This window comes from Rattus norvegicus, chromosome 12, assembly GCF_036323735.1.
Source record: "Rattus norvegicus strain BN/NHsdMcwi chromosome 12, GRCr8, whole genome shotgun sequence".
In the NCBI taxonomy this organism is placed as follows: Eukaryota; Metazoa; Chordata; class Mammalia; order Rodentia; family Muridae; genus Rattus; species Rattus norvegicus.
Window position 1 is genome coordinate 20,718,291 of NC_086030.1, and position 26,312 is coordinate 20,744,602.

General features: G+C 51.1%; 1 protein-coding gene across 6 annotated transcripts in view; it reads left to right on the plus strand.

Moving 5' to 3' along the window:
• Window positions 1-20,476, plus strand: part of Prkar1b (protein kinase cAMP-dependent type I regulatory subunit beta) — a 132,701-nt gene extending 112,225 nt beyond the window's left edge. For all 6 annotated transcript variants that reach the window (XM_039089117.2, XM_039089116.2, XM_039089115.2 and 3 more), the window contains 3 exons: window positions 844-965; window positions 17,830-17,911; window positions 19,110-20,476. In XM_039089117.2, coding sequence (XP_038945045.1) covers window positions 844-965; window positions 17,830-17,911; window positions 19,110-19,282 — 377 coding nt within the window. In that variant the 3' untranslated portion in view covers window positions 19,283-20,476. The remainder of the gene's footprint in view (window positions 1-843; window positions 966-17,829; window positions 17,912-19,109) is intronic.
• Window positions 20,477-26,312: the final 5,836 nt, after the last annotated feature.

The following is a 26,312-nucleotide window of genomic DNA, read 5'->3' on the forward strand; positions in this document are numbered from 1 at the left end:
GGCAGGGGCTCTACTACTGAGGCACGCACCCACCCCCTCACTGGAGGATTCTAGGCAGGGGCTCTACCACTGAGCCACACCCCCAGCCCCTCACTGGGGATTCTAGGCAGGGGCTCTACCACTGAGCCACGCCCCCAGCCCCTCACTGGGGACTCTAGGCAGGGGCTCTATCACTGAGCCACGCCCCCAGCCCCTCACTGGGGGATTCTAAGCAGGGGCTCTGCCACTGAGCCACGCCCCCAGCCCCTCACTGGGGGATTCTAGGCAGGGGCTCTACCACTGAGCCACACCCCAGCCCCTCACTGGGGATTCTAGGCAGGGGCTCTGCCACTGAGCCACGCCCCCAGCCCCTCACTGGGGGATTCTGGGCAGGGGCTCTACCACTGAGCCACGCCCCCAGCCCCTCACTGGGGATTCTAGGCAGGAGATCTACTGCTGAGTTCCATCTTCAGACTGACTTCTTTTTACTTTTTATATTGAGACAAAAATCTCACTAAGTTGTGCGGAGTGCTCTTGAACACACTCTTTATCCTAGGCATGCCTTGACCGTCCTCCTCCTGCCTTGCCCTCCTGAGTAGCTGGGATGTAGACCTGTGCTACCACACACAGCTTACATACAGAGTCCATCTTGAATAGAACCTAATGGAGAGAGGTGCCAGCCCCTGGGTTGAGGACCAGATCTGGCATTTCAGCATTCTGTGGTTTCTGCTGCAGGAAATCTGTCGCCTCTGAGGAGCACGGTCTCAGGTCACCTCAGGGATCTGAGAACTGGGCTTCCTAAGAAAGCATCCAAGGATTCCATGGTAGTGAAGTGTGGCCAGTGACTCTTGTATCTTCCTGCAGAGTCTCTGGAGAAGTGGGAACGCCTCACTGTAGCTGATGCCCTGGAGCCTGTGCAGTTTGAAGATGGAGAGAAAATCGTTGTGCAGGGGGAGCCTGGGGATGATTTCTACATCATCACAGAGGTGAGTCCTATAAAGGCTGTTGCTGCCAGTGGGCTCTGGGCAGCACCGAGGGGAAGCCAGGGCGGCTTTGGCTTGTTCTCTGTTCCTCTTACCTAGCACTTCAGCCAACATCCTCCACATCATCCCCAAATGTCTATGTGGGAGAGTTGGTGCCATGGCCTCGCACCCCTGCCACTGTGCTGTCAATGTTGTTGAGATCAAAAGTCTTTCCTTAAAAATGATGACAGGTTTGATGGCATTGCATAACATATACACACATAAACATACACAAATATATGCACATACTCACAAACATATACATACATACACACAAACACACATATACATACAAAGATATACACATATATACAAACATATACACAGAAACATACACATGTAGACCCATACACAGATGCACACACAGACACATATACACAAACATGCACACACACATATGCAAACACACATATACATACATAAACACAAACGTATACAAATATATGCACACACACAAACACATAGACACACACATACATACAAACATATACACATATACAAACATATACATAGAAACATACACATACACACATAGACACATATGCAGATGCACACACAGACACGCAAACACACATATACACAAACATACACACATATACAAACACACATATAAACACAAATGTACACTCATAAGCATATACATACACACAGATGCACACACAGACACACACTTAAAAGCATACACATATACCCACATACACACTAACACACACAAATATACACACAAATGCATGAATGTAATAAAAATATAGAGGAGAGACAACTAGAACTAATGGTTGTTCTGGTCAAGACTAGACTAGGTCTGCTTCCTCCATCCCAGCACTTCAGTCTCCAAGACTCAGGCCTGGTACAGGCCAAGACCAGAGCCTTTGAACTAATACGTGTGTGTGTATTGGTGGGGTTGGCTTCACACAGACCTCCAACCCAAGAGGCCATCTTAGAAAAAAAGACCATTTAAGAAAGAAAGGCACAATCATGTCAGGGACATCTGTTTGACAAGTCATCCAGCAGAACAAGGTTAGTTCTCAGGCTCCAAGGCCCAGATGATGGCCGACATCCTAGTGGGAGCTGTACAGAACTTCCAGCATGCCTATCAGGAGGGCATCTGCCCCTAGCCTTACCTCCGATGTTGTTTCCTGCCTCCTCCCCTGCCTATAGTTCTCAAAATCCTCTGTTCTGAATTTCTCTGTGTTTGGTCATGAACTTGGCCTCTGTGCAGCGCTGATCTCAGTGTCTACAGGAGCCTATCTTCAGGTTGAGAAGTGAAGGTGTGCTAAGCGTGATGTTCGAACAGGATGATTGGGGGTTCTGGGCTAACCTGGGCTACATGGAGTGGCCTTGTCTTGATGAAGGGAAAAAAGGGAGAGAGAAGAACCCCAATGAAGTCAGGCAACCCCAGCAACCCTCTTGTCTCTACTTCCCCAATCCTGGGCTTACAAGAATATGCTACTACACCTGGCTTTTTATATGGGTGCTGGGGATCAAACTCAGTTCCCCATACTTGTACAGTAAGCCCTTTGTCAGCCGAGGTATTTTTCCCCATTCTCTCTTAGGCTCTTTGAGACAGCCTCACGCTATAGACTAGTTTGGCCTTGAATTGGAAGCGGTTCACACTCCCTCAGCTCTGAGTGCTAGAATAACAACAGTCCCTCTCTGCTCCTGTGTTTCATGGTCCCTCCCCTCTCTTCCTGTCTCTCTGGTGAAGGTGTGAGATTTGACCTCAGGGTGTCCCTGATCTTCCAGAAGGTTCTGCTGTTTGAGGACAGTGTGTGAACTGCCGGTTACTTTGGGGGAATCTCAGACAATGGGGCTGGGTTGGGACCAGCTTCTTCATAAGTCCCCAGTGTCCTCAATGCAGAAAGGTTTCTAAGAAGGTGCCTGCTTCTCAGGGTGACCTCAACATCAGTCACCTGGAGCCTTCATTGACTGGAGATGAGGGAGAGGTTGGGCCTCATTCACATGAACAGCATATTGTCTGGGCCTCTGGGATGTAACCCAACCCCAGGGGAAGGTATAGTTTTCAGAACCTTATAAAATGTGTTTGAAGTGGTCTCCTTGGCAACGTGGCTTTTTTTCCCCTAATACCCTTCTTCCTCTGTGATCAGCTGAATCTGGAAAGTAAACCCACAGACCCCAAGTCCACAGGGACCAGAAAGCACCACAGGGGACCGTGCAGCTTATTCACATGGCTTGGGAAGGCTTTGGCCACATCTAAGCCAGATGTACATGGAGGGTCAAACCCAGCTCCCTGTGGGATATGGGCAGGCGCTCTCAGCTGCTATGTCTGAGCTCCTCTCCTTGAAACGTGAAGTCTCCTGTTTCCCTCACACCTGGGCTGCCCTTGTCCCTTCGGGTCCCCCCCCCCCCCCCCCCGTCTCACAGCCATGTCTCATCGGTAGTTATCACATTTTTCCTAGTGTGGATTTTCTGAACTTGTTTTGTAAACTGCGTCCTTGTCAGCTTGAGGAGGACACTGGCGGTCCTGGGAAAGCTATCTACAAAGCCCACATCTTTATTCCCTGTCCCCCATGCCCCACCCCCAGCTGCCAATGGGAGGGTATCTACCTGTCCCAGAGCCCCAGTGCTCTGAGAGCTACGGGATGTCATGCCGGCTGCTTGTGTAGTGCCTGGCTCCCACTACACCAACAAGATGTGATTGTTTCTGGAACTGATTTCCATACCACTCACGGAGGCATCCAGAAGGGGATCGATACTAGGAGCCTCACTACCACAATCAGGACAGGTAGATTAAGGAGTTGGAATCAGTTTATGTGCTTCACAGAGGTCTTTGCCGGGGGGGGGGGGGGGGGGGCTGCACCCTCTGAGGTCAAGGGGGTTGTCTCTCCTTGCTGTATTCACAGCAGCTGTCCCTGGGCAGGATGGAGAAGCTGCCAGCCTCGCAGACACCTGATCCTCAGAGCTTCTGGAAAACACTCAGCAGACAGGGCAGGAGCTGGGTGTGCCTCCTGCAGGCACACCCACTGGTGGGAGCCAGGCGCCTAGGACACAAAGGTGGAAGTCACAAATGGGGTGGTGCAGGGTTCCCCCCCCCTACTGTCTGAGCTCACTCCCTAATGTGTCACCTTCCTGCCTCTGTTCCCCTGGGGTGAGCTACCCTGGGCCAGGAGCCCTTGAGATGGGACAAAGCCTTCGCTGGGTCTTGGCAAGACACAGTTTTTGGCTGGCCTCCTAGTAGGGGGTACCCTGGGCCTGGGCTGAGCCTGCCAGGACCTGCAGGCAAGGGTGACCTCATCTGGATCCAAGGTCTTCCACAGCTCTCCAGGAAAACCCAAGAGGAGCCGGACAGGGGCTGGGTGGGAGAAGTGATTTCTCAGCAGCTCGGGATTCCAGACCCGCATTCCTCAATTCGAGCTGCCCCACCCCCAACCCGCCCCGCTGTCCCATTCCTGCCCCCCCCCCCGCCCCGATTGAGCAGCCAGGGAAGCAGCTGGACCAGGAAGGATGGCTTCCCATAAAAATCCAAAGACTGAAAAGTTGGGCAGCACGGGAGGTGTTGCCATGGGAACGGAGCAGTGGATTTATCTCCTTGCTTAGCAAATTAATTTTATGAATGTCCACAGTGTTGAAGCGACTGCAAAACAACACATTTCTCAGCTGCCCCCAGGGCCTGGGAACACAGCCCTAACACCAGAGTGCCTGCCTCCCTGCTGGGGCATAGAGATCACCTTTGCAGGAAGAAGGCCAGACATACACTGCATCCAGGTATCCCTGAGGGACATGTTTGCTCTACTCATGGTCAGTCCGGACCTATGCTGACCCTACTGCACTCCCCAGGGTGTGTTTATGCCTCAAACTCACTGTCCTTACTCTATCCTCATGGCTCCTTGAGCTGTTTTTAATGTCATTCAGCTGGTTCCTGTGCCCCTCTCTTTGGGAATAGTGACTGGAGAAAGTTTAGGGCCTGAAGGAGCGCGTAGAGCCATGCTTCAGATCTTTCTCTAGCTCCCTTGGCTGTAGGTGTGGCAAAAAACAGGCAACCCTTCTGGAAGTGGTTCTAAGGGAGCCAGACATTGTAGGACATGTGGAAAGTGGGGCAGGGTTTTAGAAAGGACATTGTATGCCTGGAGCCCAGGACGTCTCAGACAGGAGCTAGTTCTGGAGAGTGAGGGTCTTAGGTCCCTGGTCTGTGCTGAAACAGGCTGGGGAGAGGGACTACAAAGAATTCTCAGGTAGTCGTTGGAGGCCTGCTAACCAAGGTCTTTCATGTGGTTTTATTCAGAATTTGAGGTGGCCATTAGAGTGTGTGACATTTGTCAAAAGGAATCACCCAGGGTCATCCGTGCAGAATAAATTGAATAAGGGATCATGGCGGAAGCAAGGCAGTCAGAAAGGGAAGAGGTCTCCAGGTGACAGATGAGCTTCAGTCATGAGAGAAAGCCACCAGCAGATGTGGAAGAAGAGGGCAGAAAGGGATCGGGGTATTGGAGTTCAAGTAGACGTTTTTGAGGTAAGAAAGGTGTCCTATCGATGGTCCAAGCATGAGGTACCAGTTGTGTTGGAGCTCCCGATACTGGACCACATAGCAGAGAGGCTGCACAGAGGACAATTGAGAAGGACTCCGAATGGGCCCTCACTCTAATGCTTGATGCACTTTCTGCTGGCTGCATCAGGCGTGAGGACAGGAGGTTGGAAGTGTGTGTTGCTGTAAGATTGCATCGTTGGGTACATGCGCCAAGCATACTATATGTCACACTACCTGTGATAACAGTGCGTGTTGCCTGGATGACCCAAATTCCTCATGAGTCAACAGGGGATATCCATTGCCAAGGGGCCTCTGAACGGCCCTCTGAAACCTAAAGGCTTTACCCCTGTCCCTGTCTTGGGGGGACAGGCTGGGTGTGTGGCTGTCAGCTAGCTGCTCTGGGCTGGGGGACATCCCTCCTTAGCACAGAAGCAACCCTCTTCTCCCAGCCTTAGGGCTATGTAGGCGGGGCCTCCTTGACCCCCACTACAGAGGAATCGCAATGTCTCTGGGACTGCCAACCCAGTGTCTGCTAGCAACACTGAATTTGCCTCTGGGTTGGACTGGAAGGAACTCCCAAGAGCTAGGCAGGGCTTGGAACTCCCCTGCGTCTGTTGATTCCAAGGTGTGGGGGCTTTCTCAGGGGGCAGGGCCATTATTCTCCCCACGTGTGTCCGGCACTGGGTCATCTCGTTCACTAGTGTTTTCCAGCTTGTTGGCTGGACTCACTGTGACAAACTGTCACAGTTCCCAGGGAGGTCTGGCCTATTCGGGCACCACTTGGTGATCATGAGCGCCCTCCGGAAGGCCAGGGAAGCTCCTATCAGCACAGCCCCCGCCCCCCCAAGAGGATCACAGAGGACCATGGACTCTGATCCATCTTCTTTCTCATGGATAGCTAACATGGTCACTTTGGGTCAGTAGGGCTCCGTGTTCCCTCTGGCCTGATATGGAAGAAACTCCTAGGGTTTGTTTGCCAAGGCTCCATCCTGGGTAAATCGCAGTTGCATTCTCTTAGTGGCTGGATGTGGGGTGCTACAGCTCATAGGCAAGAAAGCAGGAGAGCGGGGCTGGGGATTTAGCTCAGTGGTAGAGTGCTTACCTAGGAAGCGCAAGGCCCTGGGTTAGAAAAAAAGAACCAAAAAAAAAAAAAAAAAAAAGAAAGCAGGAGAGCCTCCTGTTTGGATGCAATGGCCACACCATGATGGCTCCCAATGTTATCCACTGACCTTCCAAATGTACACTCTCCTCTGGTTCCAGGGATTTCTTGCAGGATTCAGAGCCTCTGCAGCAGGCCGTTCTCTAAGAGCGAGACCCTATCTAAAAGTTAAAAAAAAAATAAGAGTGCTTGCCTGGCATGCACAAAGCTCTGGGTTCTGTTCCTAGCACCACATAAACTGGGTGTTAGGGCACATTCACATGATCCCAGCCCTTTAGAGGTGTAGGCAGGAGGATTAAAAGTTCAGGATCATTCTTGGGTACATATCCAGTTTGAGGCCAGCCTGGGCTACATGAGCCCTTGTATCAATAAAGAAGAACACGAAAACAGCAACTCGGAACATTCCTTCCCAGACCAGGGTCAAAGGCATCATCACCATCTCTTCAACCTCTCCAGAGCCACAGCAGCCCCCACGTCCCAGACCCTCTCCCATTGCAGACGTTGGGATCCAATTTCCCATCATCCTTGCCCTGCCAGCCACATGTGTCCCCAGCGAGACAGATGTGGAATGTATCTGCTGGCTTCCACAGTCTGGGATTACCCAGCTGAGACTTCTGTCTCCTCAGAGGCGCCTTAAACACTGTGCAGGAGTGGTTGCTATGAGGATGCATGTTTTGCTGGGAAACCCAAACAGATGCGCAAGCCAGTCTAGATAAGCCAGTCTGGACAAATCAGTCTGTGGAGCCTTGAACCATTGCATCCCGTGGCGGCCCACACAGCCCTACGGCCCCTCTGCTGCCCTCCATACAGACCTTGGAATACGAGGAAGCATGACTGTGTTGGGCTCATCTTGGGAAACTACACATAGGAGCACTGTGCATGGGTCATCAGTGGTCCTCCCAAGGAGCTGTCTCCTGACCTCTAACCTTGGCTTCCTTCCTAACACTCCCATGCACTGGCCATTGCTTATCTACAGTCCTAGCACTGTCTAGGACTCAGCTCAAAGGCTTCAAAGGAGAAATGGCTGTCAACAGCAGAGCGTAACCTCCACACCCCCAGGAAGTGGGCTGGGTCCAGTCAGGGCAGGAACAACAGTTGAGATATTGCCCAGCAGCATGATGGGGCTGGGCACTGCCAGTTGGCGGGGTGTGGAGGAGGCCAGAGTAGGCTCCTGAAGGCGTGTGCAAAACTCCGGGTGGGGTGAACTGAAGCTGGTCACACACAGTTGGAGTTCCAGTGAGAAAATATAAATCACGAGAAGTTCCCATGTAAACATATCTACAAGGACAGTTTGGTGGCATTGACTCCCACTGGGTATGACAGTTGCATATCTGTCAGAATGTCCCAACTGTTTGGGAGGGTGAGGCAAGAGGATTGCCTGAGCCCAAGAGTTTAAGACAAGTTTTAGCAATGTAGCAAGACTCCATAGCAAGCAAGCAAGCAAGCAAGCAAGCAGATATGCCCGCCACTCAGACAGTATACATGTGCATACACTGTCTGCCCACCCACCCATTTAACACAGTCTCACACACATGCAGGAAGCATGTGCACCATTCCACAATCACACACAGTACAAATCACATACATACCCAGCATACAATCCCATGCACATAGCACACACACTCATGCATGCACAATTCAGCGCACGGGCACACACACAGTCATATGCACACTTGACATACCAACGCATAAATCATATGGGCACCGTGCCTGTATTCATGCACAGAACAGCAGGCACTCTCTCATGCATACTTATCCGCACAGCACACACCCATATTACATGCACACTTTTGTGCACATAGCCCAAATACCCACTCAGCATCACACAGCAGCTCACATGACTTGTGCACATAGCACAAACACGGTTTACATACTACATGCGTGTTTGCCCATAAACAACACCCACACTCTTGCATGCACATCATAATACACTCATGTGAACACATACACAAGACACTGGGCTGCAGGCTGGAGCAACTGGTAGACCTCGTCTGGGGCTGGAAGAGCCGACATCTGGGCATTGTGGTACCTATGTATCTCTGAGTGAACGGCCAGATCCCCACAGGGCTCCATTTGAGTTTCTCCCCTGTCTGGCAGGAGGAATGCCAGGTGGAAAGGTACCCTGTGGAGGACTCACCAGTGCCCTCAGCCCTAGCAAAGAAAACTAGCAGGGCAGAGACACAAAGTTGTGCCTACTAGACCTTAGTTCTAGGCTGTGTCAGAGGCCTATCTGCACATGCCCTGCCCAACTGCATATGGAGAACAAGCTTACCTGCTTGGGGCATGTTCTCCTGGGTTGAAAGTAGGAGTAGGAGAGGTCTATTTAATTTGTAATGGTACATACGTGTCATCCACGTCTTGGGACTCACTCAGTCAGAGTGACTACAGGCACTGTGCCCATATGATTGTGGCTGGTTGAGGAGGAGGGTTCCTGGCACATCCAGCCTGACAGGAGATGGAAGGGGTAATGTTAGTTGTGGCAGCACCCTCTGGGGAGACCCTCAAGGGCCGCAATGAGTAGATGGAAGGTGCCCTGTGAACTCTCTGTTGGTTAGGCAGGGGAGGAAGAAAGTCAGATGGGGGCCATGGGGTGTGGACTGTGGTGAGTAGAGTTGACAGGGACAGAATCCCTGGGCTCAGTGACTTCTGGATGGCAGGTGTTATTGGGTGGGCCAGCCAGGACAGGGGAGATGAAAAGAGGGGGTTTCCATCAATGGGAAAGTCTGTAGGATGGGTCAACAAGGGGGTCCTGCTATGGGGGAGGATAGCAGGGGCTAGGTATTGTTAACAAGGACAGTGGGCCATCAAAAGGGGGGAAGTCGGAGAAGAGAAGGGTTACTGATGTTGTCAGCCAGATGTGGGCGCTTTGGTGGAGGTCAGCAGGGATGGGGCCACTGAGTCAGCTGCGGTAGGAACCATTGTTCAGGAGGCGTCGTGCATACAGAGACCTAGATGGTCTGAGAATGGGCTGGTATATGTGTTGGAAAGCAGACACTAGGCCTCACTCAAGAAACAAGGCCGTGTGCTTCACAGACGGAGCTCAGTAGCTCCTGCCCAAGTAGCGACCCAGGACTAGTCTAGTACATTCCCTTTCCCTCTGCTTGGCTGAGTTTTCCTGAGGCTGTCTGTGTGCAGGGCTGGTGTGCAGCCTGCTTCTGTAGCAAATGGTGAGGTGGGGAGGGGAACTGAGCCGTAGAAGGGTGTGTGGAGCAGGGCCCTGCCTGGCCACTGCTACCCACATACCATCTCAGTCTGACTCTCCTGCTGTTGTCTTGACCCCTGCATGCCATGTCCACATGCCCTGGAGTCCTGGAGCTTCGTTAGAGCCACTGTTTATACACCTGCTGGGCAAACCCAAACCTTGTGGGTATTTGTGACAGAGACTGGCTCTGCAGAAGGGGACCCTCTCACACAGGATTTGACTGCCTCAAGCTGTGGTCCCCAGGCCCTCTTTGGCACCTGTCCCCATCCTGAGAGCAGCGGCGCCAGAATCCAAGTTAATGTCTGTTTTCCCACTGGAGCTGCTGGGCCGTGCCTCCGCTACAGCCCAGACCTCACGGCTGAGCCATTAAACATGGGCACCAAAGCTGACCTCGGCCGCCCACCAGGCTGGTGTGTTTGCTCAGTTGTCAAAAGGACAGACTGTAGCCAGCCGTGTTACAGACAGGCAGCGGAGCGAGGCATGAGGGTTGAACAGGGCACCTTCGCAGATGAGAACCCAGACTCCTTAAGGTAGGAGAGGCAACTCAACCAGCAGGAGCTCCAGGGAAAGTCACATGGGGGGAGGGGCAGCAGACTGGTTTTGCAGGGTTGGGGCTGGGGGTGGGGTTGGGTGTGGGGGTAGGGCACCTGTGATCGAAATCAGCTTCCACACGAAAAACTTAATTGCGATGATAGCTAATTTTTTACAACCTATGGGTGTGAGTTTTGCAGTTCTGTACATGCGGGGTCGCGTGTTTAATCCCCAGCAGGACAGTGGGACAAACCTTAAATGTTTAAACTAGATGCTTATGTTCTGTTAGTCCAGAACCTGGGAGGCTGAAACAGCCTGATCTACAGAATGAATTTGAGGCTAACCTCATCAACATATTAAACTTTGTCTCATGAAACAAGCCAAAACAACAAAACCAAACAAACTTAGAAGCTGAGGGTCATCCTTGGCCAGGCTGGGCTCTTTGGGAGCCCGGACACGGCAGACATTCCTGTCTTGTAGCCCTTGAGAAGCTGCAGCGGGAGTATCTAAAGCTTGAGGGCAGCCTGGACTACACGGCAAGCTTCTGTCTCAAAAATAAAACCCAGGAATGCGTTCCCCAGGCTGAGGCAACCTCCAGGCTCTGTGTCTGCGATTGTGTGTGTGTGTGTGAGTTCGCAGTAGTACTCTGTCTTGCCATCCGTGCAGAAACAGAGGACAGATGTGTGTACACAGCAGCTGCAGGCTAGGCCTGAATCCCCAGAGTAGGGCAGGTCTCATGGCACTAAGAACAACCATCTTCCTCCCCATTACTCATGTGCTTATTTGCCTGCTCCCAACGAGTGGGAGCTGTTTCTGGGGTCTCTGGGGTCGGCAGATCTTATTTCTGTATGGGGTGGGCTACCCTACATTCACGGCCTGGGAATAGCTTGTGTGGATGAACCCCAAAGTGTCCATGCGTGTGCCTGTGTGTCTGCATTCTCTTGTGGGTGCTGGTCCTCTGTGGGTACTGGTTCCCATGTGCATGCATATCCCCATATATGCAGGTGTGTGTCCCTGTGGCCATGTGTGTCCTCATGTGCATGAGCATCCCTGCATCCCCACGGACACGCCTGTCCCCATGGGCCCCAGGCGTGGCTGCAATGCAGTCTTCTGCACCTGTCTCCAATTGCTTGTGTCACTTTGCATTTATGGATGAAGAGACCCATTTCCATGTATGGAAGTGAAACTAAGATTCTTTTAAAAGATATTTCTTTAAATAATACAAAGAAATGGTTTTCCCTATTCCCTGTTCTGGAGCCAAGAGTCAGTGGCCTCAGTTGTGCAGAGTGTGTGTGTGTGTGTGTGCGTGTGTATGTGTGTGTTGTGTATGTGTGTGAGTGTGTATGTGTGTGAGTGTATGTGTATGTGTGAGAGTGTATGTGTATGTGTGAATGTGTGAGTTGTATGTGCATATGAGTGTGTGTGTGTTGTGTATGTGTATGAGTGTGTATGTGTGTGAGTATGTGTGTGTATGTGTATGTGTGAGTTGTGTGTGCATATGAGTGTGTGTGCCTGTGTGTGTGTATGTGTGTGTTGTGTATGTGTATGAGTGTGTATGTGTGTTAGTGTATGTGTATGTGTGAATGTGTGAGTTGTATGTGCATATGAGTGTGTGTGTGTTGTGTATGTGTATGAGTGTGTATGTGTGTGAGTGTATGTGTGAGTTGTGTGTATATGAGCGTGTGTGTGTATGAGTGTGTGTGTGTGTGTGTGTGTGTGTGTAGCTCCTCTCCATTCAGTCTTGGATCCTTGGTGTCCACGGGCAGGGTGTTTCTCATACATACACCTCTTGATTCCTCACTCTTTGCTGGTCTCTGGCTGGTTTTGGACATGGAGGAACTTGGGTTCCCATGCACAGCCTGGTATGGGTGTCAGACAGGGTCTTAGAGGGAGCCTTTCTTTGTGCCTCTCAAGATTAATGCAAGTGCTGACCCTGAGCTTGCCCTGTTCTCCATGCTATTCCTCCTTCACTCTCATTATCTCCCTGTTCCCACCCTGGCCTGTTGCTCACTCTCTGGAAGAGTTTATGCACTGATGCTTGGTGGCCCTCGCTCCATGATCACTTTGTGACTAGACCTGGCTGGCTGTCCTCCTAACCTGCTTACTGGTATCCCTGATGGGGTCCTTGGGGCCCATGACTTGGTTTACACTGGATGCTTAAGGACCTCTCCAGCAGAGGTGAGGGTCCCAGTCACTGCTCAGTTCATGCTGGAAAGCTGGGGGTTGTGAAACAGAGGGGTTTAAGGGCCAAGGTTGTAAACGATGAGCAGCCATGAGAACCAGCTAGGCAAGACTGTCCCTTCATGGTCTATTCCCAGGAACTGGCTCCTAAAAAGGGTCTGGTTTCCCTCAACTGCACCTCTGAGAGCCGAGCTTCTCTCTTACGAGCTACCATGTTTTGAATCTTAACAATGTCTGGGGAAGTGTTAGGGACATGGCTTAGTTGATGAGGGGCTTGTTTTATAAACAAGAAGGCCTGAGTTTGATCCCCAGGACCCTCCTAAAAGTTGAGTGATGGCATGTGTCTATCATCTCAAACCGAGGGGGTGGAGACAGGAGGTCCCCGGTGCCTGCTGGCCAGCCAGTCTAGCTGAACTGGTGAGTTCCAGGTTCAATGAGAGACCCTGACTCAAAAAATCAAGTGGAGAGCCGCTGAGGAGGGCACTCAGTCCAACCTCTGGTCACCACAAACAGGACTGCGAGACATGGAAAGAGGAAGCCCGGGACATGGCCTTGCAGGAGTGGACACCACATGGCCCCCACTGGCCTCCTTCTTAAGAAAGTCACACTTCCCTTTTAGTGTTGTAGGGAAAAAAAAGTTTTTTTTTAAAGTCACAGTAGTTTAAAGGAAATTTAGTGTCTGTAACTAGACCCTGTCATAGGCACCCAGAAGTGACAGTTCACTGCACCACCTCTGGGCTGTCTGCTGAGATCTCCCATGAGGAACTTGGAGACTGTGAGCCAGCAATTTGGCATGGGTGTTTCCCAGGCCTGAGCTCTAGACGTGTCTGGCCATCTCCATAGCTTCTAGGGACACAGGCTGGATCTTGAGTTGGGAGTGGTTTTGTTCCCCCTAGGAGCTTTCAATGACAGGAGACAATGGCCTGTCTCCAGAGTATCTGGGAACGTGAAGAGCGAGCATACTTCTTACTGCCTTCATAGACATGGGGCTTTAGGGTGGGGATGGTGACAGTCATGCTCCAGACAGTGTATTTGTCAGGGCAACAAAGGAGCTGCTGTAACAAAGAGCCCCACAGCAACCCAGGAACCCACAGCACAGTTTCAGGCCAACCCCCTCTTCGGTAAGGATGCCAGGATGCTTATGCTCTGTGTGGAAAGCACGGAGTCCCCTGATGATGCCCTGCTCTCCCACCGCCACTCTCACCTCCTCCCTGTTCCCATCCCAGCATCTTGCCAGATTCTCGTCCCTACGCTGGAGGCTTCCACATTTCTGGTTGGCTCCCTTTATCCTCCGGAGCTCAACCTCATGGTCACTTTGTGTCTAAGCCACGCTGACTATGTCCCTTTATGGTCCCCGTGTCTGCTCCTACAGTTTGACTCTCTGCTCTGTCTCCTAGCATCTTTTGTCTGATGATCCTTTGAGGGCACAACCATGCTTGGACATTCCTTGCAGGACTCCCAACACTAGAGAGATACAGGGCACACTGTGGCTGATTCTGTTTTCCCAGTCTTTATCATGTAGAGAGCCTCAAGTACATTTCATCCCCGTGGACATCTTTCTTGGGAGTTTCTGTGGCCATCCCAGGCTCACATACGATGAAACCGAGGTTGACATGGGTTCCCTTTATTTACTTGGCAGTGGTGTAGAAATGGCATGTGGTGACTCCCAGAGCCACGACAGCTTTTGTGCCAGCCTGGTAGAGGACTGGGCGTGTTGCTGAGGTCCTAGGGAACAAGCTGGGATCGCTAAGATCCCCAAATATTTTCTAGGTCTGTGAATAAGTTGATGGTTTGTTAGCATGTAGCAACATTGTGTTGGCTTTCTAATATTTTTGTCTTTGGTGTGTGTGTGTGTGTGTGTGTGTCTGTTGCCATGTTATTATATAGTTCTGTCTGGCTTTGAATTTGAGATCCTCCTGCCTCTGTCTGACCAAGAGAAGATACTCAATGAGCTAAGGCAATTTGCCACCAAGCATGATGACCTAAATTTGATCTCCAGGATCCACATGGTAGAAAGAGAGAACTGAATGCTGGGTTGACTGGTTTATTCCAGAATACCAGGCTCCCTGGGCCAGAGTCCCCCACCCTGGGTTTGTGTTCACTTGTACATGTGTGTGTGTATGGAGGTGGGTGCCAATGTGGGAGGAGTGTGTGTGCACGTGGATAAAAGTGAATGTGGAGGATGTCCACCTTGTTTTTCAGGCTGGCGCTTCTCACTGGCCTAGGGACAGGCAACTAAGGCTTGGCTGGCTGGCCAGTCAGGTCTAGAGATCACTTGACTCTGCCTTTATCTGTCTGCCAGGGCCGACATGGGTGCTAGGTACTAAACTCAAGTCCTCTGATGGAGTAGCAAGTGCTCTTAGCGACCGAGCCCTTGCTCCAACTCACGTCGGAGTAATGAATTGCTCTTAGAAACACGGACCTCTTACCATTATTTGTGGAAGTGGGCAGTGAATGTATAGAAACACTGCATGGTTAAAAAACACTGAGGTTATAAGTTTGGCTCAACAAGTCTAACTTTATGTGTGTGACGAGGGTCAGATTCTCATGCCCGTGGCAAGCGCAGACTAAACTTTCCCCTAACACCACCTCCAGCTGTGACTTTAAAGAGGGGGAGCCCCACCTGTCCTCCAGCCCTAACAGAAAAGTCAGAGTCCCTCTCTGCATGGGCTCAGGAGCTCACCGCTGTGAGCTGTCCTGACAGGTGGGGCTAATCTTCTCGGTTGGGGCCCCTGGTGAGGATCAGCATGAGCTCCCTGCCCATGAGCTCCATGCCCGAGCTCTCTGTGCACACTGGCAGCCCTGGAGTGGTCTCATGTTTATATGCCCAACCCCATCCATCAGCCAAATTCATAAACACGCAGAGGCCCAGGAGCCAGGTTGTGGATCCAGCTGTAGGGGGGCTGCTGAGGGTGCCTGGGGACTCCAGGCACTGTGGGCACCAGCTGCTGACCCAGGAGTCATTCATTAAGCCAGGCACAGCCTGGTCACAGGCTCCAGCAAGACTGGGTTTGAGTGAGCCTGGATGATGAAGCCCACCTTGCCCATGCAATGCTGTCTAAGCCTAGAGAGTGGACTTGTGGGGTGGGCACCGAGATATGGTTGGTGGCCCTGGAGACTTAGCAACCCCCACACGGAGGCCCTGAGAACCAGGTTGCAGGAACCTCGATATCCCTGGGTCTCCAGTCTTCATGGATGCAGAAGCCCCCAGGCAGCTGGCTGCCTCAGGGACTTGGCTGGTCAGAATCTGCGAGAGCTCAAAGCTAAATGCTGGCTCTTTGGAGTTGGGTCTTACACACTTCGATGCTCAGTGTCAAATCCACTGTGTGTGTTGTGTTTGAAAGGGGGTTTCATGTAGCCCAGGCTGGCCTTGAATGCACTGTGGAGCTGAGGATGACTTTGAATTAATTTCCTATCCTTGCACCTGTTTCCTGAATGCTGCGATTACAGATTTGGTCAGAATCCCTTCCCACCCCTTCATCTCTCTCTGCTTGTCTCTGTCTCTGCCTCTCTCTCCCTCTCTTCTCTCTCCTCCTTTTCTTCTCTCTTCCTTCCTTTTTTCTTTTTCTTTTTTTTTTTTTTCTATTTTTCGGAGCTGGGGACCGAACCCAGGGCCTTGTGCTTGCTAGGCAAGCGCTCTACCACTGAGCTAAATCCCCAACCCCTCCTTCCTTTTTTCAATATGTGGTGTGTGTGTGTGTGTGTGTGTGTGTGTGTGTGTGTGTGTGTGTGTGTATGTGTATGTGCACGCGCAGGCAAGCATATCTGCTACATATGTGTGGATGTCCATAGGGTCCAAAAGAAGGCACTGGATTCCTCAGAAGCTGAATTTCCAGCAGTTGTGAGCAACCTGACATGGATGTGGTAAAAAGATTCTTCTACCATTTGAGTCCTGGAGATAGAACTCTCATTAGACTTGCAAGCAACTTTATCCACAGAGCCAACTCAGAGGCCTCTTTTTCCTGTTTCTTCTCCTCCTCCTTCTCCTCCTCCTCTTCCTCCCCTCCCTCTCTCTCCTTCTCCTCTTCTTCCTCCTTCTCCTCTTTGTTCTCCTCCTTCTCCTCCTCTTCCTCTTCTGCCCTCTCCTCCTCTTCCTTCTCCTCTTCCTCCCCTTTCTCTTCCCCTTCCTCCTCTCCCTCCTCCTCTTCCTCCTCCTCCTCCTCTTCCTCCTTCTCTTCCTCCTTCTCCTTCTCTTTCCTTTTCTTCATCTTCTTCTTGTGAGATTTTGTTGTTGGCTTTGTTGTTTTGCTTTGGCCTTGTTTTTGTTTGATGAGCAAGATTTTTGGCCAAGGTCTCCCTGTGTAGCCCAGGGTGGCCTCAAACTCACAGCAATCCCCCTGCTTCAGCTTCCTAAATTCCGGAACGCTAGGTTCACCATACCTGGCTAAGCTCTGCTTCCCTTGTTGGGAATTACTGGAAATGCTAAAAGCCGCTCTTATCTTCCTGACCCACAACGGCGACATGTGGAGGACTCTGACTCAGGAAGGACTTACCTAAAAGGAGCCATGATACAGCCGCATAGCTACCCATCTCAGGTAGCTGCTGGGTGAGCACGGGGAGGCATTTGGTTGCCCAGACGCCTCAGGGTACCCTGGCCTTGTCTTTAATGTTTCCAGAGGCCAGTGGCCTGCTGCAGCTGCTCTGTTAATCATTGAGCCAGCTTCGTCTGCAGACCTGCTGCCCTCCTGGGAGTAAGGAGGGGCTGCATAGCTCAGCAGGTGTGTGACCCTGAGACCATGCTCCTTCCTGCCTCCCTAGAGCCCCCCCTTCAACGTGGCTAAGAAAGCTCATTGTCCTTAAGCTGCAGTCCAAGGTCAGCTCTCAGCATAGTGACAAAGTACAGACACCTTGGGGCCATCCCCACTGTTACCAGCAGGGCCTCTGGGGGAGGCCTGGGTGGGTCCCTATTTTGTGGGGGAGCTTCAGTTGTGTCAGTAAAAGGGTTCTAGGTGTCCGAGAGGGTGTGTTAGCCAACCACAACAACTCAGAGCTCAGATCTCATGGAGGGTTCGCCTCCCAGAGGGCCTGGTGGACCCAAAAAGAGGAAGGAGAAGCCAGCATAGTTCAGGATGGAGGCAGTTGTGGCTACATGGGAGAAGAAACACACAGGCAGTGGCTCCAAGTGACTCTCTAACAAGTGACTCCCCCACACGCCCACCTAAGCAAATGATTCTCCAAAGTATGATGTACCCCAACAATCAGCCTACAACCATCCTTCTAACAGCTGACCCCACACACCCGGCTGACTCTTGCCTGTCCTTCCCCCCCACAGGGTACTGCTTCAGTCCTCCAGCGACGATCCCCCAACGAGGAGTATGTGGAGGTGGGGCGCCTTGGACCCTCTGACTACTTTGGTAAGTTGGGGGTTTTACCACTCAAGATGTGGCATCTCATTTGGGGCCCCAGGTCAATAGCTGCATGGGGCTTCCTTAGACGCCCCCAGGGTGGGATCTGGGGGTTAGGGTAAGCCACATGCAGCTGTGACAGAGGCCTCAGCTGGAGTCACCTCAAACTGAGGTCTGGGATTGGCCTGAGATCACAGGATTAATAGTCCTGGGGCCTACTTGCTGATCTAGGGGAGAAAGCAGAGCCCTGGGACAAGAAAGAGGGTCTTGAAAACATCCAGAATGTTCTTACAGCTGGAACTAGGTCATGGGGAAGCCTGGACCACATCACAGTGTCTATAGCATGTGGGGCTGCCAGGCAGATCACAGGACAATGCTATCTAAACTTTAATTTCAGATAATTAACATGTATTTTGGGGGTGAAGTGGGATGCTAAAACAGAGTCTCATGTAGCCCAGACTGGCTGCAGACTCTCTGTATAGCTAAGGATGACCTTGAATCCCATCTTCCTGCCTCTGCCTTCTGAGTGCTGGGTTCACAGGTGTGCTTTACCACTCCTGGTTTATGCAGGGCTGGGAATGGGACCCAGGGTGACATTGCATGCTCAACAAGTGCTCTACACAAGTGTTTCACAGGACATTCTTATGCTAGGAAAGAGTTTATGCTGGATCTTGCATTTACTTGTGTAGGGCTTGCCGTCCTACAGGAAGATGGCATGTTCAAAGCCTGTCCTGGGCAACTTATTGTGATCCTGTCTCAAAATTAATTAATTAATTAATTAATTAATTAATATTTTTTAAAAGGCTCAGGCTGTAGCTCAGTGACAGCGTGCTTACCTAAAGTGCATGAGGTTGTGTTCAGTTCCTAGGAAAATACACACACACACACACACACACACACACACACACACACACACACACACTGCATTTTAATTCAAGATCAGGGTTAAGAATTCATGGGTTCAATCCCCAACACCCCACATACCAGGCGTGGCAGTACATTTGCAATCCCCAACATGAGGAAGCCATCTTCAGCTCCATAGTGAGTTAGTGAGTTCTAGGCCAGCCTCGGAGATATGGGACTCTGTTTCAACGAAGGAAGGAAGAGAAGAAGGGAGAAAATACAGGTTCCCCTGGCATCCCACTGGAAGGAAGGCTCTTCCATATCGTGAACACAGCACCTTGACTTTCTCCTTTCATCCTTCCAGGAGAGATTGCCCTGCTGCTGAACCGGCCCCGTGCAGCCACTGTGGTGGCACGGGGTCCCCTCAAGTGTGTGAAGTTGGACCGGCCTCGTTTTGAGCGTGTCCTGGGCCCCTGCTCTGAGATCCTGAAGAGAAACATCCAGCGTTACAACAGCTTCATCTCCCTAACTGTCTGAGCTTGTATTCCACCTGCACCCTTGGGGGCCTCCCCACGTGGCCCTGTGACCCATTCCCTATGCCAGGGGCCTGGGAGCTGCTGGTTAGTGGCTGGGTGGGGCTGGTGCCTAGCACGGAGCCTCTCCTTTCTCTGGACTCAATTTTGGAGTAAATAACCATCTTGTGCTTTTTAAAAACAAAGGGCAAGTGGCAACTGCATCCCCAGACCAGGGAAGCGACAGCTGGCTCCCACAGTGGCCCTGTAGCCTTATCTTGGGGCCACCCTATCCCCTTTCCAAGTCTTCTGGGAATTCTTGTCTGATCCCCGGACTTGAACTGGCCCTGTGTCCTGCCAGGTCTCAAGAGTGGGGCTGTGGCTACCCTTGTAGCTTTCCCCCAGAGCTGGGAGTTAGTCAGAACACTGTCCCTGGTCCTTGTAAGCTTCTCCGAGGTCTAGGCCCAGGTGTAATAGTAAGCTATGATCCCAGAAAGTCAGGAGGTGGTGGCCGAGCCCACTCATTTACTCTTGGAAAGTCTGTTTCTGGGTAGGCCAGGCACCCCTGACCTCATGTCAGGACAGTTGGCCAAGCCTGTGACCCCTTACTGGCTGGATGCCCAGATTGGGCAGGAAGTATGGCTGATGGTGGGGCTTTCCAAAAGTGATGAGTGAGTCTGGGCTGACTTCTCATCTCCTGGAGCCCAGGAGCTATGGCTCTGTCAACCTGCCTATTGGAGACCCAAAGGGACAGCAAGGAACTCCAACTTTCTGGTTAAAGCTGTAGGTTTGAGCCTTCCCAGACTCTCTGTGTAACGCCCGAGTCCCTGTCCCCTGACTCCCAAACCTCTCTGCTCCCTTACAAGAGGGGATAATGTATTGAAACCAGGCTTGACCCCACATCCCTAAACCATCAACAGTGGACTGTGATATGAGCCAGCCAGGCCCGAGGGCCACATGAGTGTCCACAACTGCTCAGTGTCCTCTGGATGACCAGCATGTCATGAGACAGTGTGATCAACCTTTGTCTGCCCCGCTGTGCACGTCTAGGTGACCCTTCCAGCTGACCATCAGCTCCCTGCTGTGTGGCCCTGGCCATGTGTGTCTTGCCTGCACTGTGGACTATCTGTGGATTCTGTGGCCCTGTTCCCCCATCCCCTATTTATGTCACCAAGTGCTGCATGAACTATTAAATGTGCAATGAAGAACCCTTTCCCAACCTGGGAGTCTCAGTCTAAATCTTTTGTAGGTCCCTGTAGATACGAATCTGTTCCGGGGGAGACTCTGTTCTGGTGATTCCAAGTGATTAACACCGAACTGGGAAGAGTTGGCTGAGCAGGTCAAATGCTTTTTTGTGCAAATGTGAGGACCTGAGTTCAAATCTCCAGATGTAAAGCCAGACAAAGTATCAACTGTATAATCCCAGGGCTCCTACTGCAAGGTGGGAGGGGTAGACAGGGGAATCTCTGGAAATGCTCAGACAAGCTAGCTTGGCATACCCAGGTGGTACAAGAGACCTTGTTCCAAACCAGGAGGCAGGTGAATGTAACTTTTGACCTCTGACCTACACAATATGTCATGGCACACATGCGTGGACACACACACACACACACACACACACACACACACACACACACACTTACTTTAAAAACCACTAAAGCTAAACCAGGTATGGTGGTGCATACCTTTAATCCCAGCACTTGGGAAATCCCTGAGTTCGAGGCCACCCTGGTCTACGGAGGGAGTTCCAGGACAGCCAGGGGCTACACAGAGAAATCCAGTCTCAATAAACAACAACTAAAGGGGTTGGGGATTTAGCTCAGTGGTAGAGCGCTTGCCTAGCAAGCGCAAGGCTCTGGGTTCGGTCCCCAGCTCCGAAGAAAAAAAAAAAAAAAAAAAGAAAAGAAAAGAAAAAAGAAAAAAAAAAAACAACAACTAAAAAAAAATAAAACCATTAGCACTGAGTCTGGTCCAGTCTTAACTTAACTTAATCTCAAAGTAAAAAGTTAAAAAAAAAAAAAAAAAAGGCAGTGAATGTAGCTCATTGGTAGTGTGGCAGAGACACCACCAGCAAGGGGCCGGGAGTGTGGCTCAGTAGTAAAAAACGCTTGCCTAGAATGACCCAATGAGGAGATGGGGGTGTGAGCCCTTGCCTAGAAGTGCCCCACAACCACAGTGAGGGGCTGGGGTGTGGCTCAGTGGTAGAGCCCCTGCCTAGAATCCCCCAGTGAGGGGCTGGGGTGTGGCTCAGTGGTAGAGCCCCTGCCTAGAATCCCCCAGTGAGGGGCTGGGGGTGTGGCTCAGTGGTAGAGCCCCTGCCTGGAATCCCCCAGAGGGGCTGGGGTGTGGCTCAATGGTAGCACAGCTGTGACATGTGCCTGGTGTGGGCCCAATATACTGTTCTGCAGAAGCAAACAAATAGAGTTAAAATGGCAAGTGTATTGTCACTACCTGCATGCACAGCACATTGCAGCTATCACTACAGCCTTCTACAGCCCTCCATCTTCCTACCCCAAACTGCACACATTAGATGTGAACTCCTCATCCCCACCCCTACCCTTCTACTTCTGTAACTCTATCTATCCAAACCAAAGTCTACTATCCATCCATCCACTCATTCATCATTATCTATCTATTTATCTATCTATCTATCTATCTATCTATCTATCTATCTATCTATCTATCTAATCTATATCATTTATCTATCTTTTTGGTTCTTTTTTTTTTCTTTTTGGTTCTTTTTTTCTTTTTTTCCGGAGCTGGGGACCGAACCCAGGGCCTTGCGCTTCCTAGGCAAGCGCTCTACCACTGAGCTAAATCCCCAACCCCTCATTTATCTATCATCTATCATCCATCCGTCCATCTGTCCATCCATCTATCCATCCATCCATATCTATCTATCTATCTATCTATCTATCTATCTATCTATCTATCTGTCATCCATCCATCCATCCATTCATCCATCCAGCTGGCTTCCAGCTCATGAAATCCTGCCTCAGTTTCTTGAGTTTATAGGCCAGCATCACCATACCTAGCTAACAAGTTTCATTCTGATGCCAGTGCCAATGGGGTTTTGTGTTGTCTAGACTCCTTTGTTTGCTAGAGGTGTCCTAGGCTTAGTCAAATAGATAGAGCCCAGCCCCAACCTTGTACCCATGTCTAATACCCTATGGCTTCCTTTATTGGAGGGATGGGGCCGTGCTGTTGCCTGGTAGAAGGGAAGAGATTGGCTGGTGCCACTGGTCAAATTTCTCATGGGTGCACGTGGGAACTGGGCTAGAGAACACATCTCCATTTCATTACGGCGCTGTCCTTTGCTAGCTGTAGTGGGCAGTTCACTCGCCTTGAGAGTGGGGCAGATTGTGGGGAGCCTCCCATCACTGTGTCTGGCAAATTCTTCCCCTTCGCCTCGGCTCACTTCATCTGTCAGTGAATTCACGTGAGTGGATTCATTCATGTGAGTGGATTCACTCGCCTCTTGATTCTTTTCCACAGTTCCGAGCCCTTTGTACGAGTCCTCAGGCATAAGGCGCCTCCCCTGCCAAAACCATTTCCTTGAGGCCTGGGTTTTCTGACTATGAAGACAGGCCTTTGTGGCTGGGTGCCAGCAGGTGTGGCTCAGCCCTGCTGGTCCGATGGCCTTGGCTGGCCCTTCCAGACAGTGGACAGTTCCGACCTTGGCTGGCCGCTTCAGTCTACGGACAGTCCTGGCCTCACTCCCCCAGTTCCGCTGAATCAGCTGGGCTGGCGGGTGACTCACTTTGAGGTCAGGCCCATGGCTATAGTCTGGGGAGACAAGCAGCAGCCTCCTACAAGACTGGGGCTGGGTGATTTCACATCCGGGGTACCCTGGTCCTAGCTTTAGATTCGGTGCCCCCCTTCTGCTCCCCGCCCCCCGCCTTTCAGTTAGTTGTACTTCCTCTGAGATCAGCTGGCCCTGGTCCTGCCAGGAAGTCTTCATTGACCCCAGCCTGACTGCTTTTTATCTGCACTTGCTTCTGTGATGTCACCAAATTGGGAAGCTGGTGCCGGAGGCCTCCACCGTCTCCAGCTCCAGTTGGTTGGTAATGATCCTGTGTCCAGTCTGTGCCCATAGACTAGGAGACCAGTGTGGGAAACAGTGCTACCCAGTCTTTAAAAATTAAAAATAAAAACAAATGTAAGGTGGGTGAAGGCCTTTGATCCCAGCACTCAGGAGGCAGAGGCAGGTGGATCTTGTGAGTTTGAGGCCAGCTTGGTCTACAAGGCACATTCTAGGCCAGACAGAGCTACCTACATAGAGAGACACTGTCTCAAAAACAAAACCAAAAAATCCCCTACAAATGATGAGCTGGTATACGCCTAACTCATTCAAGGGCCTGCGCTCCATCCCAATACTTGGGAGAAAAAGAAAGTCCATTGTATATGTATATCTGTAAGCACCTTCCTTGAAAAGGTTTTGAGGCCCTTGATGACCCACAAGTACATCAGGGGCCTGGGGCCACAGACTCAGGCCTTTCTCTGTCAGATGTCCCTTCAGAACAGAGACCTGTGTCATTCCACTGGAGTCATCTGCAGGCAGTCAGCCCCTTCATCAACCTCCCTGAAACAATATTCTTTTGACTTCTACAAGTCAGTGGTTTACATTTTAATAAGATATTTGAGGGCTGGGAATGTGGTTCCTTCAGTAGAATGCTTGCTTAGTATGTGTGAGGGCCCAGGTCCCATGCCCAGCACACAAGATCAACAAACCAAACAACGAAAGAATCAAAACACAGTGCTTGGCACGGGACATAGTGGTGACCTAACACCTGTACCACCCAGGTATGGCTGACGTGTCCTGTGCTAATTTAAGCATTTGTGTGTGTTTGTGTGTGCATGCATGTGCCTGTGTGTGTGCATGTGTGTGTGTGCAGGCATGTGTGTGCACATGTGTGTATGTGTGTGCGTGTGTGCGTGTGTGTGTGTGTGTGTGTGTGTGTGCGCACGCGCGCGCGCGTGTTTGCATACACAGAAGCTAGGGATCAATGTCCCAATGCCAGGTGCCTTCTTCCAACCATTCTCCACCTTTTTTACTGGTCTAGCTGACCATCGAGTCCCTGGACTCCTCCCATGCCTGTAGCCCAGTACTAGGGTTACAGGTACATACACACCTGGCTTTTTGCATGGGTGCTGGGGACTAACCTGGGCTCTCATGTTTGCACATCAAGCCCTTTACCTAGCAAACCATCTCCCCAACCCCATTGCTCTCATTGGAGACAGGATCTCTCACTGGTCTGGAATTTGCTAAGTAGGCTAGGCTGGCTGGCTAGCCATGGAGCTGCAGGGATACTCCACCTTTCTAGCACTGGGATTACAATTATGCCCCAACATGGCTCCTCTCCCCCTCCCTTCCTCCCTCCCTCCCTCCCTTTAGCAGTGTCACCGTGTAGTCCAGACTTGAAGTCCTCCTCTTTCAGCCTCCCAGGTGTTGGGGTTACAGACGTGTAGCATCAAGCTTGGCTCCTAGTCTTTATTATCTGTTTGGCACAAGGCAAGTTGCTTAACTTCTCGGAGCTCCGATGATCTCATCCATGAGTTGGGAGGAATATTTGCCTCTCAGGCCTGGTTTTAGCATGGCACGGGGTAGTGGATAAGGAGTGTTAACTCAGCAAAAGAAGCTCCCAGACTCAAAGTCGTCATTGTATGGGACACCAAATGCTATCACGTGTAACAACAAGTACCTCTGGCTTCACCCACACATGTCAGCTGTAGAACTCACAGTCTTTAGACACAGAGAGGCCACTCTCTTACTAGCACATGGCTTGGACTGTGTGTGGCCCTGATATCCCACCTAAAGAGGACCTATCTTAGCCCAAAGGAGCTACTTTCTCCTGGAACCTCATTCTCCAGGTATCCGTAGGTAGACCTGTCCCAGGTTAAGGTGGACAACCTGCTCAGGGACCCTTGTGTATCAGACTGCTGTCTCCAGGGAAGCGACTTTCCACATGTCTGACCCACCATCTCGTGACACAAACTTCATAGTATGAGCTCATGGGTTATGCGGGAAGGGCCTCCATTAGGCCTGAGGACCTGGAGTTGGGCAAACTGGTGGCTGCCGCAGGTTCATACACAGTAGGAGGGTTCCAGAACATTCTTCCTCTAGCTCCCATGTATAGGTTTCAGTCCTTTTGGGACTAGGTCTCAGAGCCAGGGAACTCAGGAAGTCCCTCGGGACATGGTCCCTGAGCTACTTAGATTTGTCAACTTGACACTCGCTAGAGAGGGAATCTCAGTTGAGAAAATGTCTTCCCCATATTGGCTTGTACTCAAGGCTGTAGGGTATTCTCTTGATTAATGATTTTGGGCAGTGCCAACCCGGGTTTACAAGAAAGCAGACCGACCAAGCCATGGACAGCAAACCAGTAAGCAGCACTCTTCCATGGCCTCTGCTTCAGTTCCTGCCTCCAGGTTCCTGCTTGAGTTCCTGCCTTGTTTTCTCCATGATGATGGACTGCAATCTCATCAATGGATAGAATAAGCCCCTTCCTCTGCAAATTGCTTTTGGTTGTTATTTATCACAGCATCAAAAAGCTAAGATAGGCCCCTCGTGGAGGATCTTGTATTGGGCTAAGGGTAGAAAGGAGAGAGTCACCCTCTGAGGTAGAGGTAAGCCTCACAGAACTTTTTATCACTGAAGTTGTCACCTGGGGCCCAGCATGAGAGTGCTAACCCCAAAAGAATATAAAACCCCTCTCAGGAAGGTATCTGGTGCCATCCAAGATCCAAGGCTGACACTCCCTGCTTGGTCAATTCCCCACTCTTTTAACCTACCAATCACTCAGCAAGCCTGCCCACCGGGCTATAGGGCTGGAGTGACCTTTCAGGATCTCTCTCTCTCTCTCTCTCTCTCTCTCTCTCTCTCTCTCTCTCTTTCTCTCTCTCCTCTTGTCTCTACCTCTCTCCTTCTCCCTCTGTCTTTCTCTCTGTCTCTCTGTTTCTGTCTCTCTCTGTCCATGTCTCTCTCTGTCTCTTTCTCTCTCCCTCTCTGTCTCTGTTTCTCAATGTCTCAGTCTTTGTCTCATCTTTATCCACCT